General features: G+C 23.8%; 3 protein-coding genes across 3 annotated transcripts; 2 read left to right on the forward strand and 1 right to left on the reverse strand.

Annotated features, from left to right (window-relative positions):
- Positions 1-27: 27 nt before the first annotated feature.
- Positions 28-792, reverse strand: LOC129609055 (uncharacterized). Its single transcript, XM_055520911.1, has 2 exons — positions 597-792; positions 28-541 (listed from the first exon to the last, which is right to left on the reverse strand). The coding sequence occupies exons 1-2, from the start codon at positions 771-773 to the stop codon at positions 173-175; spliced, it is 546 nt and encodes a 181-aa protein (XP_055376886.1). The 5' UTR covers positions 774-792; the 3' UTR covers positions 28-172.
- Positions 793-1,653: 861 nt separating this feature from the next.
- On the forward strand, positions 1,654-2,779 carry LOC129609183 (protein tantalus). The gene is made up of 2 exons (XM_055521102.1): positions 1,654-1,903; positions 1,986-2,779. The coding sequence occupies exons 1-2, from the start codon at positions 1,833-1,835 to the stop codon at positions 2,683-2,685; spliced, it is 771 nt and encodes a 256-aa protein (XP_055377077.1). The 5' UTR covers positions 1,654-1,832; the 3' UTR covers positions 2,686-2,779.
- A 1,232-nt stretch (positions 2,780-4,011) lies between these two features.
- Positions 4,012-4,885, forward strand: LOC129609197 (selenoprotein F). The gene is made up of 3 exons (XM_055521123.1): positions 4,012-4,214; positions 4,293-4,408; positions 4,470-4,885. The coding sequence occupies exons 1-3, from the start codon at positions 4,173-4,175 to the stop codon at positions 4,804-4,806; spliced, it is 495 nt and encodes a 164-aa protein (XP_055377098.1). The 5' UTR covers positions 4,012-4,172; the 3' UTR covers positions 4,807-4,885.
- The last annotated feature ends 21,211 nt before the right edge of the window (positions 4,886-26,096 follow it).

Here is a 26,096-nt window from a genome sequence, read left to right on the forward strand (position 1 = left end):
TCAATATTAAAGTTTAAAATGATGCTGGCATTTTAACAACATTCAAATAGCGAATATAAAATCGAAAGTTTATCTTCCAAACTTATTAATGTTATATTCTTTTTATTATAATTTCTCTATATTTTTAAAAACTAATGTACAAAATTTAATGTAAATAAATTTCTAATATGGATTATAAGTGTTCGTATAATTTTGGACTTATTGGTTTTCCTAATCCCATTTCAATTTTTATTGTAGGAGTTTCACCTTCAGCTGCAAGTCTATAACGTTTATCTCTCCCTTCTTTGAAATGTACAGGGAGTTTCGGATTTTTAATTCCGGTTTCTTCTTCAATAAATTGCTTTAACAGTGGTGGAAAATCCATTTCTCTACACACAACACCTTCAGGTGATTTAGTTTCGATCTTACAATATTGAGCTTCTTCATCTTTGGGTATTAAACGATAATCAGCTTTATATGATGCACTCATAATAATAGATGGTTTTGGATAAGTATGACCTCGAAAAGTTTTTTCAACTGTAACTTTTACTTTGCGACATTCCTGTAAAAAAATTTCAATTTAATTTTCTGTTATCATAACACAACTATTTACTGACCTCATTTGGTAAAGCTTCTACTTTAAGTACTTTATAAAAACATGGTTCTGGATATCTCTCAAACATGCTTCTGACAACAATCCTTCCTACACCAAAATTTTTTAAATTTCCTAATATTTCCCACAGAGTTTTTCCTCGGAAATCTGTTTTTCTACCAACATATTTAACAACAGACATTTTTTTAATTTTTATTAAGAAATTTTAAATATGAAATACGAAAATGTTAACAACCCCAAAATATTTTTTTTTTGCTTTTTAATTAAGTTTGTAAACAGCTGTGTTTGACAGATCAATTTAAATCATATTCAACTTATTTGGCTGCAATGATAACCGTTAATACTATAATATAGCTATGACATTTCTCGTTTTGCTTTTAGATTCAGTCAGAATTTTAATTGAGTGTTGCAATAGTGTCTTGCTAATTAAAATTTTGTCTTGATTTCGCTGTTATGCAATTTGTTATTCTTCAAATACAAGACTACATTGTTAAAATTAAATATAAATTCATAGTTGAACAAGTAGCAACTTTTATGTTTACCACATCTTAATCAAATTACATATTTTTCTACTAAGTTATATGAAAACTAGTCTTAAAGCTACATAACTTAGCTAATCTTTTTATTTTACAAAATAATCGAATTATTTTACTTCTATAAGTTTAACTAATTTTTTATAGAGTTTTGCAATTCTCTGACTGGTTTAAAATGTTATACATCATTACAAACAAATGGAACAACAAGCCTGTAAAATATCAAAAATAATGAATTAATTGAGTTTACATTAAATTTTTGCGAGATTCAATATTCTTCAATAAATAAATATTTTTATCTAGAATTCAAATTTATGAGTAAAAATCTATTATTTTATGAAATAAATACAATAGAACTTATCAACACTGGCAAAATACAAATTGTAAAAATTTCTAAATCGACAGCTAATTTTAAAATGTAGATTATAAAATTTTTAGTATTATGGCAATATTTAAAAAATTTTGACATTCAATTTTACTAAAATACAAGCATCTAAATTCTGAGCCACATTTTATCAGAAGGCCAGAAGTCAAAATTTATTTTACTATTAAAAAAACATTTGAGCAATAATAATATGTCAGTTTAAAAATTTAGTAATTGTGATCATTAAATTTTTGTTATAGAATCAATTCCTGAAAAAAAGTAATGGTTTAAGAGTATCATTATATTAAACCTAAAAAATACATTTTTTGTTTTGGAAATTAGAATGGAAAATGAAATACAACTAGATTTATTTAACTGCAAGGAAAGGTTTTGCGACGAGAACAATAGTTGGACGTATGTACTTATACATATAATATATACGTGTATTAAATTTTTACAAAATTGTAATAAAACTTTTTCTCTTCTTTTTTATTAGTTTAAATTATCAAAGTTTGCCAATAATTATGTCTGGTTTGAAAATGGATGGTATAACATCATCGTCACCATCATCATTATCATCATCATCATCAAATTCCATAACATTCCAATCAGAAGCAGTATTTTCAATAGCATCAACATCAGATACTCATCCACAAAATAGGGATTTTAAAGATTCGGTTAGTTCCTGTTCAGATGATGAAAATGAATCTGAAAATTATAGAAAGAGTGAGATTGAACAAAGTCCATTTAAAACTAAATTCCGTGAATTAAGATCACGGGCATGTGAATCGATTATGAAAATAAATCATAGAACAATAACAAAACCAAAGAAGTTAACAAAAGAAATAAAATTAACTCCTAATGCTATAAAAAAATTATATATACAAAGTGGCAAAAAACTTGGTAGATTTAAACCGTCCAATTTAGAAACGATTTTTGAAGAACCTATCCATGTGACCAATTCAAATGAACAAGGTTTATTAGGTAAAAGGAAATTAAAACGTAGTTTATCATGTTCCGATGGTCTAAATATAACAAAAGCAACAATTAAAAACCGCCGACAAAAGATCAAAAGACTTTTTGGTAAAAGATTTGCACTGAAAAAAATTAATTTGGCCGAATTTAAAGAAAAACTTAATTCTAGCATGGAAGAATGGGAGGATTTAAATGATAATTCTGAAATATTTGAAAAGTGAAAAGTAACTAGCAGTTTAAGACTGACTTGTAGTTATAATGAGATAATAGATTAGTGTATTTGCAACTAGATTTAATAATATATTTTGAACATTATTTTTTTTTTATTATGTTTCTTGTAATGTGCGTACATTTTATATGATATTATATAGGTATAGTTATTTTCGATTTTTACTATTGTTTTGAATAGTAGGTATAAAATAAAACAACAGAAAAAATCAAGCAATTTAAAAGCAAATTACATATATCGTTTTTCTTTTGAGCTCAAAATAATAACAAAAGCTTAGGGAGGTTCTTATAAAGTAGCAAATAGCAATGGAACATTTATTGATTTGATTTCTCAAATCAATTTTTTTGAAAAGGTAGGTGCCTAAGTACCTACTTATAAAATACAACAAAACCTACATTTGAATAATAGCTAAAAACTAATATGCATATTATCATTTTAGCTTGCAATTTACTAGATTTTGATTAGTTAAAATAAATTTATTGTTTCTTTGTTGTCTTTTATTATAGTTTCCAATCCATGTGTATAACTACATATTCCATAGTCATAGAATTATAAAATTTCATTGTTTTTGTTTATTTCATTCTTCATAGGTTTTCAATAAATTTCGACTCTAAATAAGCATATTGTATGCAGCTTAATAATATTTGTATATCTTTATATATTGCTTTACATTTATAAATATCATTGTTTTTTTTATAACTGAATGCTTTTTATTGTAAATCTAAAAGAAATTTTTATTCTTTGTCCGTTTTTCTTTTGTATTCAAATAAAAATCGTTATATGTTAAAAAAATTTTCATTCACAATATTTTTCGTAACCATTGTAACATTGTTGCAAACCTATATAAATTTTTTTTTAAGTATGTATAATATCTCGAAATTGATAAAGTCACTTATTTTCAAGGAAAAGTTTTTCCATGTTCATGATATCCAAATTAGCTATTGTAGAATATTAAAATTAGAAAAGATATTCATATTTTGTTTAATCGCAACAAAATTTGCGATCATAATCTTGAAATGCAGTTTTGTTTATGACACGGAAGAGTGAGATTTTCTCATTCAGTATATTCTATTAATTACAATTATTCGAGTTTATCTAATTACTTACTCTATTTGAATGTTTATCTCCAATTAAAATTTAAATTTTAAAACTAATTCAAAAATAGTATGGCAAAAAAACTATTAAAAGGAAAATTTTTATGAAGTCATTAGTTCATTATAATAATACTAGAGGCGCTTTCAATTCACAATATGAAATAAATATAAAACACGTATTATGACATTTGACAGCTGACAATTGAAGATTGTTTATGTACTTATAAACTAAATAATCTTATATTCTAATCTGATTTTTCCGCTTACTCAAATTGGTGCAGATAGTGCAAAAAGTAATATTTTATCAATTAATTAAAACGTACTTTATAAAAAATAGAAAGATTTAAAAAATTAGAAAAATTAGTCAAAAATAAATTTTTAAAGAATGTACAGTATTGCAAAGTTTACAATTTTTGTAATCTATGTGGTAAGTAAAAAATTTAATTGTTTCTTTTAATGTTGTATGTATTCACTTAATAATATTCCATACTTAATACATTTTCAGGGAAGCAGTTTAGCTGAATTCACAACTAATGATTGCAAACAATTAGGTTTTATTAAATCACAATTATTATGCTCCTCATGTGAAAAATTACATGACTTTGGATTAGATCAACTTAAGTAATTAAATTTAATTTCAAAATTTGCATATCACATTAAATAATATTGTTCTTAATTTTAGACCTCATTGTTTGGAATGTTGTCAAAAAGATAAAATTGCTGCTGTAGAGAAAAAATATGCTAAAGCTATTTTAGAAGTATGTACATGTAAATTTGGTTCTTATCCACAAATTCAGGCATTTATTAAAAGTGATCGACCTTCTAAATTTCCAAATCTTACAATTAAATATGTACGTGGATTGGATCCAATGGTTAAACTTTTAGATAAACATGGTAATGTTAAGGAAACATTATCGATAACTAAATGGAATACAGATACAGTTCAAGAATTTTTTGAAACTGTTTTAGAGGAACCAGAAAAACAAGATAATGATTATTTAAGAACAAATGAAATTTAGAAAAGTTAAATAAAATTTTGATAAAATACATAAAATGTAAGTTCTTATATTTACGTATATATTACGTTTATTACGTAAATTATTTGGGAAAATTGTGATAAGCGGCTGAAATTTTTTTTGATGTAAAACAATTCGTGTTTAGTTTACTTGATGATTATAATTTTTATTTTTTGTGATTTTGTGTTTTGAAAATCATAGTAAGTTTGCATCTCTATTTTCTGTACATACAACTTTTATTACAATGCCTTGAATTTTAAGTTTGGTTTATCAACTTTTAAGTTTTAAGATCAAAGTTTTGATTTTGTTTTGAATATTTCTACATTATTTCTTTTACAATAATTTAATATTTCACGAACTATCTCGATTTTATGGCCGATTTTGTGTTTACAGTCTACACAAAAATATGTACAATTTAAAAAATTTTACTTCGCATGTACTTCAATATTTAAAATTTTATTTAACTTCGTAGGGATTCTTACATGATTTTAAATGACATTATAATGAAATTGCCTTATCATCTGATTTATCTTGCCTTGTGGCCACTTCATGTAATTTCTTTTATTTTCATTATACGTAGTTGCGTAAATGCTTGCACTTGATTTAACGTTCATATTAAACCATTCTGTACTAGCCCAGGGAATAATTGTGTCGATATATTATGATATGTATGCATGTATCATGTTTCAAAAAAGAAACCGGGAGGATGACCATGATTAAATAACGAAAGATAAAATTTGTTTTGCTAAAAATTTACTAAGAAATAGACGAACGACATTTTAAGAAGCGTATAAACATTTTTTATAGTTTTCTCTTTACTTTTTTTAAGATTCATTATTATTTTTTTATTTATTCATTTTAAATTGTAAGTAGGTGAAGTAGGTGCTCTTTAAATTTCATCTAAAATTGTAAGGAAGTGCTCTTTCAATTTTTTTCTTTACCTTAATTAATATAATGCCCACCAATTTTTCCTTTTACTTTCATTAGTGCTATTAAATAAAATTAAATAAAATTTCATATAAGATAAATGAAGGTAGAGTAAATTAAAATTAAGAAAATAAAAATTATCTTAAATTTAACTTCCAACTGAACCTGTCTAATCTATATCTACTTACATACATTATATTAATAACTTCTCATAACTTGTGAATTTTATTAAAAAATGCCAAAAATTCCAACATACCAATCAATCATATATACAACTTACAAACAATTCATTTGAATCATCATAAAAATAACGAAAATACTATAGGGAACTTGTTAAATTTTTAAAAAATTATAAAAAAACATACAAAAATAAAAACGATAACCAAAAAACCATCGTCAATCTTAATATTTTGTTCAAAATCTCATGAGATCATATAGAATTTCAAATGTGTATTAATACATAGTAGAATTTTCAATTATAATACCAAAATGATTTTTGTATTTGATAAGATCAGACATTTTTCTTAAGAGATTTATTCTTACCATAATATTTTTTACGCTAGATAATTAAATAAAATATAAAAAAATTTGCTTTAATAGCTTAATAAAAGGCATATGAAATCAAAATTCGTAGTAAATCCATATTGTTTGACCCAAATATTGCAGTAACTTGGAATAAGAGGGGGTGGGGCGGTAATAATAAGCCATTATTGCGAATCAGAAAAAGAAGTGATTGTTGAAAAGAAATTTATGGAAAATTTAAAGAAATTTTAGACCGAAATACACAAAATATCCTTAATATTGGCAAGGATAATAAAATGAATACTTTGCCTTTGTAATACACATGTTTATTTTTCAAAAAAATTTAACAGATTTTATAATATACACCATTTCCGTTTTCCTTCATATATATTTGTCTTTAAAGATTAAAATTGAAAAAAAAAAAACTGAAAAAAGAAAGAAGAACAAAAAAAAATAAAATAAACTCTGCATTATCCTGGATTTATTGTCACATTCTGATAATGAAAATTACATAATAACAAAACAAAGAAGAAATATTTAATATGGATAACATAAAGTGGGTAAACAATAATGACGGAGTTCGTAACAAAAATCATACCAACAAAAAACACAAACAAACAAACATAAAATGAAATACAAAGGATAATAAAAATAATAACAGTAGAATTAACGGTAGAAATATGATGAACTTTCCGTTCTTTTTTTTTTCTTATGGTTTCTCTTTTAAACATTTAAAAAATGAAAAGTGACACAAAAACAATTTAATGGAATGCCATTTTTCATTTTTATAAAATTTTTATTTTGGTCATTTTTATTAGTAGATTATTTTTGGTTTTTCTTAAAGAGACAAATCGTAAATATTACGTTAAAACATTTTAAGGGAAGAAAAATATTTGTTTTTTTGTTAGAAATATGAGTAAAATTAAATTCTTCCTTGTTTCAAATACTTTAGCCATGCCATATCCACAAATGCCAAGGTTGTTTTAAAAGAATTCAACTAAAATAAAGCAGAGAATTTTAAAGCTTGTTATGAGTCCATTTTATGATAAGAGTTTCAATATCTTAAAAGAAAGGAATTTAAGCTTATTTAAAGATAAAAATTATTCGAAAATTAAATTTTTGTTTTATAGAAGAATTGAAAAATTTTTAAATTTTTAATATTTTTGTAAAATATTTTTATGATTTTATAATATTTAATATTATCAGGACCTTACTGCACCAAGTGCTTTTAATTTTTAGTGTTTTGACTCCTGATACAACTGAAACTTTTAGATTTTTTTGATTAATTGCTTAAAAAAAATAAAAAGTGGTTATTAAAATAGGGCCCAGGTATTCTATAATTGTATAGTAACATAAGATATAGAAATCGAAGATTAATAAATTTCAGGATATTGAAAAAATTTAAAGATTTCAATTAATCTCATATTTGCTTGCAATTTCTTTCAATAACTCAAACAAATAACTCAAGGCAATTTGAATAAATTATTTGAGAAAAAAAAAGAAGATCAATCCACATATAATGTGGACTCAATTACAGGAATTGAACATGTAAAATCAAATATCAATTTTCCGAAAATTAAATTGAATAAAACGGAAGAGAATTTTAAATTAATCGGGCAAGGATACCTTAAAAAATCAATTCTTCAAAAATATAAAAATTCAAAATCCAATTGTTATAAATTTGTAAGAGGAAGATACATCTTAGTGTTTATGTCTATATTAATACAGAATATATTATTTCAGTGATTTCTGAATTAAATCATTGATAATGTTATTATGGAGATGCACTTCAATTAATTCTTCAGTAGAACTTCTCGTTGAACTCTTGCCATTCAGCTGTTTACAATTATTCAAACTTTTTTAAAATATCGAAAATAGAATGAATACTTTTCAGAAAATTCTTAAAATATAACAAAAAATCAGTATCGAAAAATTTTAACAGCAGTTTCAGAAGAATAACCCATATTAATCCTAATGAAATCAAATTAAAATTTTCCGAATAATCAATCATATTTCATATTATAATTAGATTTAGTTTTATTAATTTCTATAACTTTCTATATATATTTTGTAGGTACTCTTAATCGCAAAATAAATTTTTTATATTTATATTGTAAACTTCCATATATAAAACATCATCTTTAATAAATTTTATGTTGAGGTAATTTTACATCAACTTAATTAATAATAGTTTATTGGTAGGTAGGTAAGTACCTGAAGATGAAATATAAAACTTTTAATTCATCTTCTTCTTCTTAATTTATTATTAATAATATAAATATTTCTCAAATATCTTATATTTATAACTTTTAGATAAATAGATCAGTTTTCATTAACTCTTAATATATAGGGTGATTCAGTAATAAATGTAATCGTTTAGGGTATCAAATCGAAAACGCCGGTGAAATTATGCATTTTATTAACATCTTTAAAATCTTGAAGATTTTCTTTTTGCAATATTTCTTGTATTGTAAAAGATTTTTTAAACATTTAATGATTTAAATTAAAGCTTAAGAAACTAGGCAACATTCTGTAAAAAAAAATTTTACAGTTTCCAAAAATTTCGTGCAAAATTGTAGGGTTAGAGAAAACTAAAAAAAATAAAAAAAAGGAATAAAATTTGATTTTTTTTTCTAAAATTAGAATGCTTGATTTTCCGAAAGTAATTAAAACACAAAATCATATATTATGTCGATTTGAAGCTCTTTGTTAGCCTTTTTAAAAACTCTTTGTTTGTTACTTCTATTTTTTATAGAAAGGAAGTTATATAAGCAAAAAAGCTTTGGCAATTAAAATTTTCGTTAAAATTAATTAAAATCGCGCAGTATCTCGAAAACTATTGGAATTTGATATTTGATATATAGTTCGAAACAAACACATTTTTGTCTATATAATATTGTACTCATTATTAAATCACCCTGTATATATATTATTATAACAATACCATAGTATATTGCAGTATATATATTATATATGTATATGGTATATATAGTATATATATACAGTATATTATAGTATATTATATATATGCAGTATATATATTATATATATGGTATATATAGTATATATATTATATAATAGTTTATAAAGCATAGTGTAACGTTTTAGTGGTATTATCTACGCAAATATATTTCTAATAAATTATAAAATAGAATGTACTATATATTATATTATATATATATATTTTTTGTACCATGTACAGTACAATTTAATATACATGATATATATGTACAAATAGCGTATAACATTAAAAAATTTTTATTTAAATGGTTAAAATAGTATATTTTTTTTTTATATGTTATATATTGTATTAAAAAAAAAAAAAAATTCCCTACGGATATATAAAGAACTAAAAATATCAATTTAATTGCACTAATGACTTTGTCCATTTTATTTATGGTACATTGGAGGCTTAAAAATTGTTTAATATATTCACTATTATCTATATATACCTACATAATATATTATGTACATGTATGGTATAACAATATTTTAGTAAACTTTCTCTTTTAATAAAATAATTACACTGCATATATGTTATATATATATATGTGTATATATATATATATATATATATATACATGAATTTATATTAACATATAGTATGTGTATTGTAAATTTAATAAAATTTACAAGGATAGTATATGGGTTTACCATAGCACCTATATAGTTGGTATATGTTATATAGCACAATATACCAGTATAATGAATTTAAATGAAGTATAAAAAAAGTAAAATATTTTAATATATTTTGTAACTGTACGTGGTGATTCTGTAAAGTGTACAATTTAATCTATAAATCGTATTAAATTTGGATATCTTGTTGACTGAAGGAATTATAGTGATTTTTTTTAGAAGTGTTATTGGTCGAGGGAGTTTTCCTGACGCGGAACAGGCTTTGCATATTATGTGAATGGGATTTCAGAATTTTTGCCGAAAATGTTTTTTTTTTAACTTGTAAATAAATCTACTACTTTATAGAGTTGTGCTTTTATGTGAAAGAACAAAAAAATTGAAATTACGAGCTATAAAAATAATTAATACATTATAAAATTGAATTTTTTGAAGAATATTGTAATGGTGACTATTTTAAAGGCATGTAAAGCACAAATTTAAACTATGAAATTAGTTTAAAAATCTTTAGTAGTCCTTTTAAAATTTTTTTAATTTTAAGGTTACTCTCCTTTTGGAATGATGATTATATGTATGAGTAGCTATTGAAAAATGTGAACAATTAATTAATATTCCGAAATTTTCTTAAAATTTGTGAAATTTAGAAACTGTTAAGGATTGAAACCTTTATCTAAACAAAGTTTTTGTCAATTTTATCTTTTCGATCGTCCGAAAGGGGGATATAATATAAAATATTCGACTGTTTGCAGAATCTCCCTGTAATAATATGAAAATGATGAATTTATTACTTTATGGTTGTACATATGTATATGTAGCAACTATACATATAAAATAAATTATATATTTATATAAATAATTAAAAATATAAAAGTTTACTTTTATGTGGTTAAAAATTAACTCAATTATAATTAAGAATTAAATAAGTCGACTGTTAAACTATCTACTGTGCATATATGCAAATATATATGTGTATACATATATGCGTTCTGCACATAATATAAAATAAAATAGATAATGAAATGAGAAGTATATTAAAAAATATTAAAATTTTTTTTTTTCTCAATGTACAACAGTAAATTAAATATGAAATTCCTATTAAATAATTAAATTCTTTTTTTATATTTTTATAATATTATAGTGGTATATTGTTTGTATTTTAATTGGAATGTGTGTAGATTGGAACTTGTATAGATCTGTATATTCATTATTGTATTAGGAATTATATTGAAATTTACTTAAATTATACTTAAAAAATTCTGCACAATTATTATATTTCATTATTTTGCACTATAAACACTCAATTCAAACGTAAGGATAGAAATCATATTCTGCCTCATCATGAAATTTCGTTCGTAGCTTTGAAATTCGGAAAATTACGAATATCATATTGTTAATTACGAATTACTAAAATTCTACTCCGAATATTCGTTAAAGTGTAATTTAATCATAAATTACGTTGGTATAGTAAAAACTACCCTTAAAAGTCTACGAAAGAAATAATTACACGTAACAAGCAACTAAAGGGGAATGGTAAAAATATAAATAAATATTTGATAGCTGAAATAAAATACCGATTTTAACACTCTACGATTTTAATCTCTACGAATTTTAATCTCTACGAAAGGAATTTGTGATAATTTCTTTATGTTGTAGCTAAGTTCGTAAATAGTAGGGATTCTACGAGCGGAACTCATAATAGGGCTGATTATTAAATTAATTTTAATTCAATTATTCAAGCCAAAGTCTTAAGCAAATTTTAGATACATATTTTAAAAATTATTAAAATCTTTATTACATAATTGCTGTGAGTAAATAACAAGCTGTTTGTTATTAATGTAAATTTTTTCTTTTTCGTTTCATTAAATTCAATTTTTAACACTGTGATAATACTACACTTGTATAATATAATAGTTATAATTACTAAACTAGTATGATAGTATATATTTACTAACTAGGACAGTGTCATTCATATAAATTTATTTTTTCTTCTAGCCTGCCAGTAATTGTTTTTCAAAACTACTAAAAATTAGTGAAAAATATAATTAGCATAAGTGGTACTACTCCAGTAGAGGTAGTGATTGCCGCTCTAATTTAAAATTTAATAATTATAGTCCGAAAAATTTAAAACTCCGAAAAATAATTAAAATTTATAATTTGTTTTCAAAATTATAGGAAAAAAACACAGTTTCAATTTTGTTTTTAAAGGCCATTTAAAGCCTTATAATAATAAATTATTCTGAAGCTGGGATATTTTAATTGAATTATCAAACGAAGATAAATAATGGTAGAAGACATTTTAATTTTTCAAATACATAATATTATTTATGACCTTGTACATATACAGACTAGAATAATGACAATTTCATTTCAGTGTAAATGTACCCATACAAGATCTGAATTTTCTATTTCAAATTAATTTAAGGGTGTACCCTCTAGATTAAGAATCTAAATTTTAATCATATTTCGGGTCGTAATTATGCTACCCAAATACTATGTAAGTTTAAATGTGTGAGTATAAATATTTGCGTAAATGTTAATCAACTAACAACTTGTAAGTACGGTGTATTTATTAAAAAAATTGTATAAAATCTTACGATACACATATGAGGGGCGCTCAGCACATTAGTAGAAAAGAGGAGTAAACTTAAGTATTTTGAAAATATAAAAATATTATTTAGACCATTACAGTTCTGTTGAATATAATAACTCATTTTTTGCAAAAATGTTGGATAGGCCATTAATGCGCTGACTGCCTCATATGTACATTACACATTTTGTTTTTTAATTAAAAAAACTTTGAAATAATTTTATAATAATGAAATATTTTAATAATATAAAAAATCATAAAATTAAAAAAGAATTATTTTGTTAAAAAATTTTGTTTTTTAATTAAAGAAAAAATAATCTTAATAATATGCGGTTATAATTAAATTAATATAAAACTGATCTATATATATAAAATGCGTGTGTTTGTATATACCATATACAATAACAAGGAAAAGGAAGAAGGAGATTAAAATTTTATATTTTATAGCCCATAAAATTATTTAGGAAACAATGAAAATTTTTCATACAAAAACGATATTTCTTATATTTTATTAAATTTTTCTTAATTATTTTTTAGTTTTTAATTTGACTAATTTACTTTAAAAAAATAATAACGTGTGTGATATGTGAAAGGAATTGTGTTTTAACAAAAAAACCTTTATTAAAATTATCTCTGTGGTTTGATTAAGAAAAAGAATATTCTTTTTTCTTTCTTACCAAAAAGGTGAGGCAAATACAGGACAAAAAATAATTTAAAATTAAAAAATCTTACAGAAAATTGCACCCTAATTATATTTTAAGGCTATGGAAGCAGAAGAAGATTTACGAAATATAGACTTTTTGTTCTTTTTTTTTGAAAAGAAGGTTTTACGTAATAAACAATAGATTATCCTTGATATAATATTGTAATTATTTAAATGGCATACAATTCTTAGTCAATCAAAAATTTTTATATACCATATATTGGTTAATTAGAGTTAAATAATCTCTCATATGTATAAGTAACAAAGAAGTAACAAATACCACCAGCTTCTTTTTTGCAAAAACAAAGAAGTAAGTAAAAAAACAAAATTATGAATTTTACTAATACAACATCATAGTTGCGAAATTAATAAGAATGTGCTTATTACACTAATAATTTCACTTAATGGAAATTTCTGCAGTTCTGGAGTTGCATGAAGAAATTTCCATTAAGTTAAAGAAACAAATTTAACATGTGTAAAGGAGACTTCCATTTTATCAATTACTATCAGAATTGCTTAGTTGAAATTAACTGAACAGCCAATTTATTCAAATAGAGTATTCCGACCTAATCAATTCCTGTTCGTTCTTTATTTCAATTGTTTTAATTTTAATGCAGAATCAATTCTATTTGTTTTTCTTTTCTGGCCAGCATTGAAAATACTATACTATTTCAATTGCTAGAATTGAATATTAGAATATCACGTAATGCTTTCAAATAAATTGAAGTTATAACCTTCCTAAATGTATTCAAAAATAATAAAAGTTTTCCATTTTAATGTTAAAATTATACCTTACATATTATTTTAAATATTATTTTTAATGCATTCACTTCATTTTAATTTCAATTTTAGCACTTTTCCAAAAACAAATTGGAAAAAAAGTGTATTTTTATTCCACTGTATCTATTTATAAATTTTCTACACCCTTTAGAATACAAAGTTGAAATTCTTTATATAAATAGATCTTTACTAAAAATTTTTATCTGCCTCCACCCTGTCTAAAACTTCTAGGCTCACAAGGGCATAAAACCGCCGCCTTTAAAAGTTCTAACTCCTCAAAAGTCCTAAAAATGCCATTGTAATGAGTAGTGACCACAAACATTTTTTAAATTTTACAAATGAAGCCTAGTAGTGATTGGATTCTTCTATAGCGTAATATATGGCCAAATATTAAAATGACAAAATGGCCGTTGAAATTAACCGTCATCTAAAACCGGTTTTTCCAAATTTGTACAAATATCTTTTTTCTTCTGGACGATAAATTGTAGGAGTCTGAAATTTTTTGATAGAAGAAAATCATTTTTTCACCTCCATTCCGTCCTCAACCAAGCGCTTCTTGAAATTCATAAACTTTGAATTTTTAGGGCTATCCGAAATTTAAGCGTTCTATTTGTTATAAAACGAAAAAATTTTTTATTGAACTATAAAATACGACCATTATATCAACGCTTCTTTAATAATTTTTCTTTTGCTCATCCTAAATGTATGCAATAATTTGAAATATTTTTGTTCTCTTGTTTCAAGGGGAAAAAAGCTTCTTTACAAACCATTCTTTTGATTCAACTTGAATATTATTCTTATTCGAAATTTTGATTTTAATGTACACAGGTGTGAAATTTAAATTACATATATACAAATACATTAAAACAAAAACAAAAATAATATCTAATTGCACGTTCTAGAATACTTTCTTCCGGTGTATATGCATTTATTTTAAGGATATTTAAATATCACGGCAACAAAATGAGATATTAAAAAATCTTTTCTATTCTATTCTATAGTTATATACACATTAATGTTTAAATTATAATATTGTAATTTTAGTATTTTTATAGTAATATAATAGTAAAAAATAATAATAACAATAATAATAACAATAAAGAAAATTGTATATGTTAGCAAAATATTTTCTATTTTCCGCCCCTCATATACGATTTTATGAAACTATTCAAAATATTTTCACCTTATATTTAAAGTATATAATACGAGATAAAGATTATAATGCATCCCTTTTACTATGAAACTGTTATATATAATATACACTTAGCATATTTTTGCTAAATCTTATCATAAAATTGCAAAAAATATATATAATTTGTATGTTGTATATGGTTACTATTTAAGACAACTATAGGATATATTTATGAAAATAAGTTAATTTAGAATAAATTCTGTTAGATTAATAACTAGGGTATTTCATTATCCTTTTAAGTTATTGTCCTTGAAAATCACTAAAATCCTTGAAGCAGTGTAGTCATAACCACAAATATAAGAATCAAATTCCTACATGATTGTTTCATATGTCAAATTCATCTTTCATTTATTGTCCACATTCAGAACATATGTTCTTATTCCGTTAACACTCTCACTCAACATTTTTGAGCCTTTTTTGAATAGGTTTTTATTAGTCAAAAATGCCTGACAAAAATAAACTACAAAATTGTTTTGTTAGACACTTCGACCTGACACAGAGCTATTAAAAAATTGCCTCGTCAGTCGCTCTTTTTAATATAATATATTAAAAATATTAAATTTTATATAATATAATATAAAAATATTAAATTTTAAATATATTTTAATTATTTTAAGAGACTGATTGTTGATAATCAGGATAAAGGCTCATTATAGATAAATTAAGAAAAATTTTTCACTCTGGAATGGGATTTTTCTGATTTTTAGATACCTGTTAAAACGATACTTCTAAATTTTTTTATCGTACGATATCGCCCACAAAAAATGATCGCCGAAGCGGGAACCATTTAATATTTTTTTTGCAGTCGTTGTTAACAGTAATGTGTCAGTCCTTTTTGACTGACCTGGTAGTGAGAATAACTTTATACAGAGATACAGTTTTATGGTAATATACCGTAACTGACCCTATAACCGTAAAAGTCCTATAACGTAAAAATTTTGTATTTCGATTCGAGTATGGTATAAACAAATTTGTATATTTTTTATGTAAATTGAAATTATGTACATCAATCGTATATAAGATCAATATATGCATCCTTCGGGCATAATATGTAATACATAGAATATATACGTATATGCAAAATCAAATTTAAATTTTAAAATAAAAAATTATTTTTTATCTCTCACTCATTTATGCATTTTTTTAACTTGTTTTAAATAAAATTCTCAATTTTATATGTGAAAAAAATTTCTATTTCCTAAACATATTGTTGTTGTTGTTTTGATTTCTTATTTTTATTCTCTATGGTGTTCTAAAAATATTAAGAATCCTCTCTATATAAATACATGTACATGTATACCATCTAAAATGTTTTATCAATATTATCTTTAGAATAAGTTTACATAAACTTTCAGTATTTTAAGTGTAGATGAAAATCCAAAAGAAAAAGAAAAAAAGAGAGAGCATTTTATAAATTTTCGCTGTATGTATACGAGGAAAGGAAGTAGAAATTTAAATTTTTTCTTATCTCTTAATTTGTTGTTAACATAATGTTTTTCCTTCGTGAATGTGATCTTATCCAGTCATATATTGATGTTTCTCTTAAAAACATATTATTGTTATAAAAATAATTGAAGTTTACCTTTAAAATAATTTTTTAAAGTTTCGAAATTGCAGGAAAATACTGAAAAATACATAAAAAATTTTAAATATACTTATTATATTTGAAAATTTTCATTAAAAAAATTGTATAGAGCAAATTCTTTTAATAGTGTGATTCATTTCCTTATTATTGTATTAGTACATACAGGGGTTGATGGGGTATATTCATTTTGTCACGATATATGTAACACCAAGAAGAAATAACAATTCACGCTCAAAATTAAATTCCAAGTTCATCTACAACTGTTATGTTCATCTATCTAAATTTGGATGCATAAATTTGGATATCACAGATGCATATTTTTATTACACAATTGTAAAATTGTAAAATAAAGTAGAATTGACCCACTCGAACTGATAACACCGGTACGAGACCAAATGCAAATAATTCGGCAAAAAATTGAAGCACATATAATTTGTTAAATGATATTTTTTAGTAGCTATTGACCCAAAAGGAAAAGCATATTCAGTTTTTTCATTAGTAGCAGATACATCAGTGTAATAATATTAAAAAATCTGAAATTTTATTCAGAAATCAGATCTTTACTACAGAAACTTACTTCTCTGAAAACAATTTTCAATTATTCTTCACCTTACATCCCTTCCAAAAGCTATATACCCTATCAAGATACTTAAAAATGCCATTTCTTGACGTATTATTATACCGGAAGTACAAATATTTTTCAAATTCTGCTAATGTAAGAACGTAGATACGAGGCTTCTTCTAACCTGGTATAGTATAGTCTAACATTATGACTGTAAAATGGCTACTAAATTTTTGATCGTTTTGAATCGTTTTTGTTTTCTTATAGGCAGTAAGTTGTAAAAGCCTGAATATTGTTTGAAGAAAATTTTGGTTCACCTCCATTCTCTCTCTATATGTCACCTTAATGTCAAAATTTATATATTTATTTTATATTTATTTCTCTATATGTCACCTTTTTATGTGTCAAAATTTAAATTTTCGATGTCTTAGACTTCCGAAACTGCAACAGTTTTATATATGATCAAAATAATTTTGTTATAATTTCCACAATTATACAGTATAAATATAACAATAATGTTCGTTTATTGTATTATTATTAAATTAATAATATTATTGTTTTCGAAAATAATAATATAAATTTATTTTTAATAATTTTTAATTAGAAAATATAGGTGACCTTCATATAGTGTTGTTAACCTAATAATAATAAGTATAAACAAAGTCTATATATAATTTTACAATAAATATAACAATAAAATCTAAAATTTATTATATATATATATATTTATTATTATAACAATTATTTTATGCCCAATAATATCAATTCATTTTACTAGTAAAACTAATTAAGTTTTCGCTTTTATGATATTAATAATTAAATTTAATTACAAATCATACACCAATAAAATAATAGAAAAAAATTTTTTTTAAAGTACACAACTTGTCTAAGGTTCAAGTATTTTCCTCTATATATTATTCCACAAATTATATATTATTTTGAGTTGTAATAAATAAGGTCATTAATTACTAAATATAGATAAATTTTGGTTTTCTCAAATAGAAAAATAATAAAATGTTTAAATTGTAAAACATGTAAAAGTTTTAGACTTTCGAATATGGAAGCACAAATATTTTTCTATATGGGTAAATAGAAGATAAAATTTATGATTGGCTTGTATATGAGTAGTTTGATAAAAAACATGTGGTAGCAGTAAATTTGTGTATTGTTTGAATTAAGTGTAATAATAAAATTTTATTATTAAATCAAAGTCAAACTTATTTTGAATCCATTCAGCAATTCAATATCAATTAATAAAAAATGAATTATTTTTTTCAAGAATTAAAATTGAATTTCCTATAAAAGTTATAAATGCCTTTTAATTTTTACATGGTAACAATTAATTTATTTATTTAATTACTAGTATAACAGACTACTAGTAAATTAAATTACAGTATAATAAAATTTGTAATTGAAAATAAATAAATATAAAAAAAACTATATCAACTCTGTGATACCCGTACGAATTTCTTATCTTATGTATGAGAAAATATGCAATAGCTGACTATAGGACAGACTAAGATTCTAAGTTGCTATGTTAACATATTAATTTACGCAAAATTTCAATTCTATGATTTCAATATTTTCTAAGATATGACCAAACTATTATTGAAGTTGAATGGCAACAACTAAAAGGAGTCAAGAAATTTCAATGATTTTTATTACACATAACAGCCTTAATAATACACTTGTTTTCAAAGGCTATATTCAAGGTTTGGAGTATAGGGATAGAGCGTAGAAGAAATATTGATACAATAAAACCTCGGTATACATCGTTGCAAAATTATATTGCAATATATCGATAGTTGCGTAACATCCAAACTGCATAGTATAGCTAATGTCCTTACAGTGTTCATTTAGTAAGTACTATGGTACAAATATCCAAATAAAAATGAATTATAAAACCCTGAAACTCTAATTGAATTGTCTCAATTAAAAATTTTTAAGGGTAATGCCACAAATACCATAATATTTTCATGAAAACCGAATAACATTAGGTAAAGAATACACCTAAAGACAGCTCAACAGAATATTCAGAATTAGTGAAATAAGTAAAAATAACAGATTTGTGAGTAAACGTAAAAGTAATTTTTATGAATCAAGTTACATTTTATTCCTCTCAGCTCATTTCCTCAGAAGAGTGCAGTTAGGAATACTTATAAAGTTTACGTTTCCCTTAAACGCAATATGATGCGATATGAACAAACAACTTTGTAAGTACGAGTAAATGCTTTTTTTTTGAAATTTTCAAGTGCCGCTCTCATATTATTATGTATTATACTTGTATTTTTAAGTATCTTATATATATATTACGAAATATTCTTTAAAAAATTGCAATAATTTTTCGACTCGACCTCTATTTTTAGCTTTTTATTTTTAAAAATCAACATTAATTCATAATTAATTTATACTTTAAGTACTTTACGTGATTAAATCTCAATCAAATTTATTTATCATTATCAAACATCATGTATAATCAACGTCATAGCATAAAATTTACTTTGATTTGCCGATTATAGTATGTGTCGTATATACATAAATCAATGCTATATGTATATATACGTAATATATGGAAAAGGTGTGATCAAACCAGTGTTTCGAAAATCTTATTGCGCTTTCTTTTAATATTAAATGAAAGCTATTTATATTTACAAATCAATATAATTATTATTTAATTAACAAAATTTTAACAAAAAATATTATTATTGAATTTGGTAATATACAGTAGAATCCAAGTTGTATAGCATCGAAAAATGAATAGAATTTAGTGACGTTGGTTCAGTAAAGAATGCATACAAAGTCTGAGTTTGTTTAATATTAAACTTTGTGAAAATACAAGAATTTTTAATATTTTAATTTCACATATTTTGTGAAAATAAATATAGAGTATATATAATTTATACAGCACGGTGTGAGCTTTTTCAAATTCAGTCAATAATTGGCATTAAATTAAATCTACCCATATGAAAAAAAATCTACCCATATACCCAGAAGGCATTGTCTAGTTTAACGAAAATTATGCATAAGATTGTGAAAATGACCTTAAATACTTCTTTCAAATTTCAAGCTAAGATGTTAACAAAGACTATATATAGAAAAACGTAAATTTTGCTATTACTAGAGGTTCGTTTTATGACATCCGAAATCCATAAGTTAAAATATTATAAGTTAGATGTAGCAGCAAACAGAACTCAAACTTTAAATTTCAAGAAATTCCGTCAATTATTTCCTTAGATATGACAAAAATATAAAAACGGCTTCTTCAAATTTCGAGCATCCTAGTATTTTCAAAAAATTTATAAGTTCATTGCTTTAACACCCTGAATTCAAATACTAAAATTATTCGTTTTTAGTTTAGTACAATTTTTGGTAAGCGTGATTTTAAACGACGTACTTTAAATGAAGTTGAACTTTTTTAAAAACGATAATCGATGATTTGAAGCGAGTTTTGAAAATAAAAAAGTTGCTGTTACGTGATTGCAAATACGTGTAACATTGTACATAGAATTTTTTGTGTTCTGACGTTTGTTTGATAATAAGCAGCTATATAGTGATGCCATCCGATGTAATTTTTGTTTGGATTCCACTGTATGTATAATATGTGTGTACCTGGATAGTATTAGGATATATACTATATATATATCCTATGAATGTATAAATACGAAAATGAAAAGTAAATATTTATACTGACATACAAACGTATATATATGATATAAAATTGCTTTTTTTATAATACATATTATGAAAATGTTTATAAATAATGTATATATACAATGTCGCATAATAAAACCATTAATAATAATAATATCTTTGAGATTATTATCATTTTATTGATAACTTGATATGGGCATTAATTATGGTGTTAAAATTTAAGAGTGCGTACTTATAATAAATTTTTTGTTTTTTTTTTGCATTTATATAAAAATAATTATGTTATGTACTGTTAAATATGTATATATTGCAGAATACAGTAAAACTCTTACAATAATGGTTAATTATTTTAGATCCATTTCATAGGAGTAACATACTGAGTCACAGAAATGATGAATGCTTTTCTCTATTTTCTCTTAAATTGTTTATAGATAATTTAATTATTCTACTTAAACAACACAAATTTTCAGCAAGAAACAGCAATGTATATGTTATTCATGCATTCTAAATATATTATAATCAAGTCTTTTTTAAAAATTCAGTATGAAATATGAAGAAGGTCTATTATAATTTGATAATTGATTCTAAAATTAAAATAATATCTAATTAATTTAAAAGAATGTTTCTCTTTAAAATTTATTGAATTTCAATTCAAAAATTGTGTTTATGCATTCAGTATATAAGTTAGCCAAATTTTAGTTAATATTTTTTGCTATATTTCCTCCAAAATTTCCATTAATTCAAAGTAATATCCCTAGATTTATGCAAATTTAATTAAAACTAGTGAATTTTGCTATTCTAAAATGGCATAGAATTAAAAAAATTTAGTTTTCTATTAAATTTTCCTAATTAATATTTCTATTATTGAAAAGTGAAACTGTCTAAGTGGAATTTTTTGAATTTTAATATTCGAGTTTATAATGCTTTATTTTATATACTTTTAAAATTTAGTTAATGTAGTTTAATTATTTTTGAAGTTATAGACAAAATTGAAAAAATTTCTGATTACCTATTTTCTGTCAAAATCTTTGGAAATGCTTAAAGTGTGTAAAATTGTCTGTGAAATTTTTTTCGGCTTTCGTGTTTGATAATTTTTCCATCTTTTCACTGCTATGTACTTTTCCATTTTAACTTGCCGATTTATCTAGTAATGGTAGTATTCGCTTCTCACAGGGTCCGGCTTTCACAAATTTTACTATTTTCTGTCGAAATACAATCAATGTGTTATGATAAGATTTTTTAATGCGTTAATTTTATCCGGTAATTGCAGTGTTTGCTCCTCACATTGTGTATCTTTGAAAGATTTTACTGTATTCTGTCATAATTTAATTAATACTGTTATATGTGTACTCCGTTCTGAATTTATGAAAAAATTACTTTTTACATTTCTTCTTTTAAAAAAATTTTAAATAAGCTTTCCATACTCGTATTAGTTCTCACTTAAAATCACCTTATTTCAGAAGAATAAAAATTGTATAGAGGTTTTACTGTTAATATAATAGTTTATAATGCTTTTACGAGTAAATTGTGAAAACTTATAGTATTTTGATATAATTTTAATTAGCTTTATATATATATGTATATTTATACATATATTATAACATTATATATAGATTATATTTTATTTTTACTTTTATTATCGTGACATGTTATCATAATATTAGCGTATACAATGTAAGTGTGTATATATTTGGTAATAAAATGGTTATTAAAAGAAACGGACAAATTATTTTTATATACAATGTTTTTAAAAAAAATTTAACTAGTTTGAATTAAGAAAGACATTCTATCGGTTAGTATATTGTATATAAAATTTTTTTTTTTTAAATTTAAGGTGCATAGTCCGCGTGTATAATTTAATTAAAATTTTAATTAAATACCAATAATTTCATTATTTTTAGCATATACACAATTCTGATATAAAATAATTATTTTAGTGAAAATTTTTTTTCAAAAATGTAATGGTGATGTGCTGTGTTGAATATTATGGAAAAAATATTCTTTAATTTTTGAAAAGCCAAACTTTATTGTGAAAATTTTGTTTTAATAATTTTCAAAATATTTTAGAATTGCACATGTTATTAGTAAAGTTGCCTATTATAGTATGTGATATTTTTTCAATATTTTGAATTCATAATTATTTTTATATGTAGAATTTATATTGAAATTTATTTAAAAATTTCAATAATTTTAATTATAATATTGTATTCCTAATAATAATTTGAAATAGAATTTGAAATTCGAACTAAGTGTATAGTTTTTGTAGTTTTCACTGTAGCATTCATTATAATTTTATTTATATAGCACAAATAATATTTGAGTTTAAGAAAAATTTTAAAATTTCTTTTATATATTGTGGTTATGTAGGAGAATAGACTGCTGTTATTGATAATAGAATCCCTTTGAATTTTGAGAAGCTGATCTTTGAGATTTTAAATAAGAATTTGTTAAATAGTAAAATTTTGTTTTGGAACATACTGTGATTAGTGATAAAATCTCTTTGAATTTAAGTTAAAAATCTCTTTAAACTTAAACTGTTCTATGGGGTTTTAAATAAGAAATTGTTAAGTTGTAATATTTTTGGAATAGACTGCAGTTGATTGGGAAATCTCTTCAATATATAAGCTCAAAATCCTTTTTGAATATAAGCTGATCTATATTTATGAGATTTTAAATAAGAATTTGGTAAATTAAATAAATTTGTTTCAAGCTGATCTATTGTGATTTAAATAAAAAATTCCAGTCAAAGTCAAAGTTTACAAATATAATTTTTCAATAATTCATATTCGCAAAAAAAATAAAATAAGGTTAATGAATGAAATTTCTATTTAGAATATAAAATTATAGAGATGAAGCTACAAAAAATTAAAAATATTAATTGAAAAACCGAGCAAATTCAATGACAAAGATTTCAAAATTTGCATTAAATATTTCATTGTTCTAATGTTCAAATCGGTTTGAAATTAAATGTTTAAAAAATAGCCAAATTTATCTTAAAAATAGCATAGTTTCTTATTTAAAATTTTGAGCAGTTTGAAATACTGACAGAATATTAGCGGAATTTCGATAAAATTTTAGACTAAGCTATAAAGAATTCTAATAAGCAATTAAAATTAACAACTTCAGAACGTAAATTAGGCTTATATTTACAAGATTGTTATAATATTTCTTCAATTTATTAAAATTATTCTTAATTAAATTACCACTCACATTATTATTACTACAATATTTACGACAATATTGTTATTACTTTAATTTTTGACAATATTTATGATTGACTTTGTGCTTCCATTTTTTTTGCATTATTAATGGGACGAGTCCATTGGACAAAAATTGTTCTTATTTTCAAAAAAAAATTAATTTTCCTTTGCTTATACAAACGGAAAAATTAAAATTTATTAAAAGTTTAATAGGCAAAAGAAGACTTCAATTTAAAATATTAAATTAAATTGAATTTCTCTTTTCATAAAATCCAAAAAAAAAAAACTTGTTTTTTAACTTTTAACTTTAAAAAAAAAACTTTTTAATTTAATATTTTTATTTTTTATGTATTTTCTAGTAGTTCTACTACTCATAATGGTCCAGACCTGATAAGTCCTTGTAAATTATTATACGGCTACAAAAAAAAAAATAAAGTATGAGTACACAATACAAACGTTTTATTACGCTTTTCTACTTTAACAAAGAAAAATAGATTTTTTATAGCGGTACGAACGTATGTTCGAAGGTTATACTAAATTTGCCTTACCACTTGTAACGCTAAGAAATAGTAGTCAGAGATATAGACTTAAGTGTATGTTTTTGATTAGCGTCGAATTTTGAGTTGATTTAACTTTGTCCGTCCGCCCATCCGTCCGTCGCAGCGATAATTTAAAAACTAATTGAGCTAAGTTCACCAAATTTTCACAAATGATTATTGTAGTAAATGCCAGAACCCTATTTAAATTGAACATGATCGGGGTACTGGTTCGGGTAACTGCCATACAACTTCAAAATTTATTTAGCTATATCTCAGAAACTATAAAAGCTATAGTATTGAAATTTCACGTTGAAATTGCTTGGTTCTTTCTGGTAGCAGCCATACAATTCCAAAAGTTATTTGGCATTATCTCACAAGTTATTGAAACTATAATATAGAAATCTCGTAAAAACAAGGATATTTTTTTTTTCTCCACAGGGAATGAGGGCCTTAGGCCTCCCTCACGTCGACCCATAGGATCTTTTGTGATTCCCATCCCCACTACATTAGCTCTATTCTTAGGCTCCTGACAAACCGCGATATGGCAGCTACATCACACTGCGAAATCCTTCCGTGGGTCACAGAGCCCCTCCCCGAAGCACCTCTGACGTAGGCGAGCAACCGCCTCGCACTTACACAGTAAGTGGTTTCCGTTTCCTCCGGCAGACCTCATCCGCGACAAAACAAGGATATTATTAGGGCTTTTATGTGCGGTCACTTCTATTTTTTCTCGTTTTTTTTAATAATAATTAATTATTGATTATTAAGCTTTGATATTTGCTTCATTTAATTTTTTCCTTTATTCAATTTCAAAGAAATAATTATTTAAAAAAGTTTTTTTTTAATAAAATAATAATTAAATTTTAAAGTTTTCCTATTCTTTTTTTTTTTTAAATTAATAAGTGGCAAATTATTGAAAGTAAGTAAGAAAAAATACTTGTATAAATGGCAAGTTATAATATTAATAAGAAAATTAAAAAAGTTTTAGTTTTTAATTGAAAGTCTGCTCCTAAGAAATTGTGTGCTATACTTGAGAAGGCTCTATAATATTGTATAATGTTTGAAAGGCTGTGCCGGTACTTGAAAATCTTTAATATTATATTAGTTTTCAATAGATTTATTAGTGAAATTGTGTAGTTAAAATTTTATTTAAAATTAATTTTATAATTCAAAATTTGCTTGTTGTTTCGATTGAATGTTTTAAATAATTACTATATTTTTTTAGTAGCGTGTGCAGGCTACAAAATCATATATATCAATTAACCGTCGGTAAACTTTTGTAGGTTATGGCCAAATATTGTAATATGGGAGTATTAGTATGGGCGACTTGAGTTTTTTTTTACGTTACATTTCTTACTTACAAGAAGAAATGACATTTTCGAATGAATTAAGACGCAATCGAATATATTATT

This window comes from Condylostylus longicornis, unplaced genomic scaffold, assembly GCF_029603195.1.
Source record: "Condylostylus longicornis isolate FDR11 unplaced genomic scaffold, ASM2960319v2 ptg000038l, whole genome shotgun sequence".
NCBI classification, from domain to species: domain Eukaryota; kingdom Metazoa; phylum Arthropoda; class Insecta; order Diptera; family Dolichopodidae; genus Condylostylus; species Condylostylus longicornis.

Coding starts and splice junctions, on each gene's coding strand:
- LOC129609055 (XM_055520911.1), bottom strand. CDS start 773: ATGTCTGTTGTTAAATATGTTGGTAGAAAAACAGATTTCCGAGGAAAA. Junction 542..596: donor TAGAAGCTTTACCAAATGAG/GTCAGTAAATAG, acceptor ATTTTTTTACAG/GAATGTCGCAAAGTAAAAGT.
- LOC129609183 (XM_055521102.1), top strand. CDS start 1,833: ATGGAAAATGAAATACAACTAGATTTATTTAACTGCAAGGAAAGGTTT. Junction 1,904..1,985: donor GACGAGAACAATAGTTGGAC/GTATGTACTTAT, acceptor CTTTTTTATTAG/TTTAAATTATCAAAGTTTGC.
- LOC129609197 (XM_055521123.1), top strand. CDS start 4,173: ATGTACAGTATTGCAAAGTTTACAATTTTTGTAATCTATGTG. Junction 4,215..4,292: donor CAATTTTTGTAATCTATGTG/GTAAGTAAAAAA, acceptor ATACATTTTCAG/GGAAGCAGTTTAGCTGAATT. Junction 4,409..4,469: donor TTTGGATTAGATCAACTTAA/GTAATTAAATTT, acceptor TCTTAATTTTAG/ACCTCATTGTTTGGAATGTT.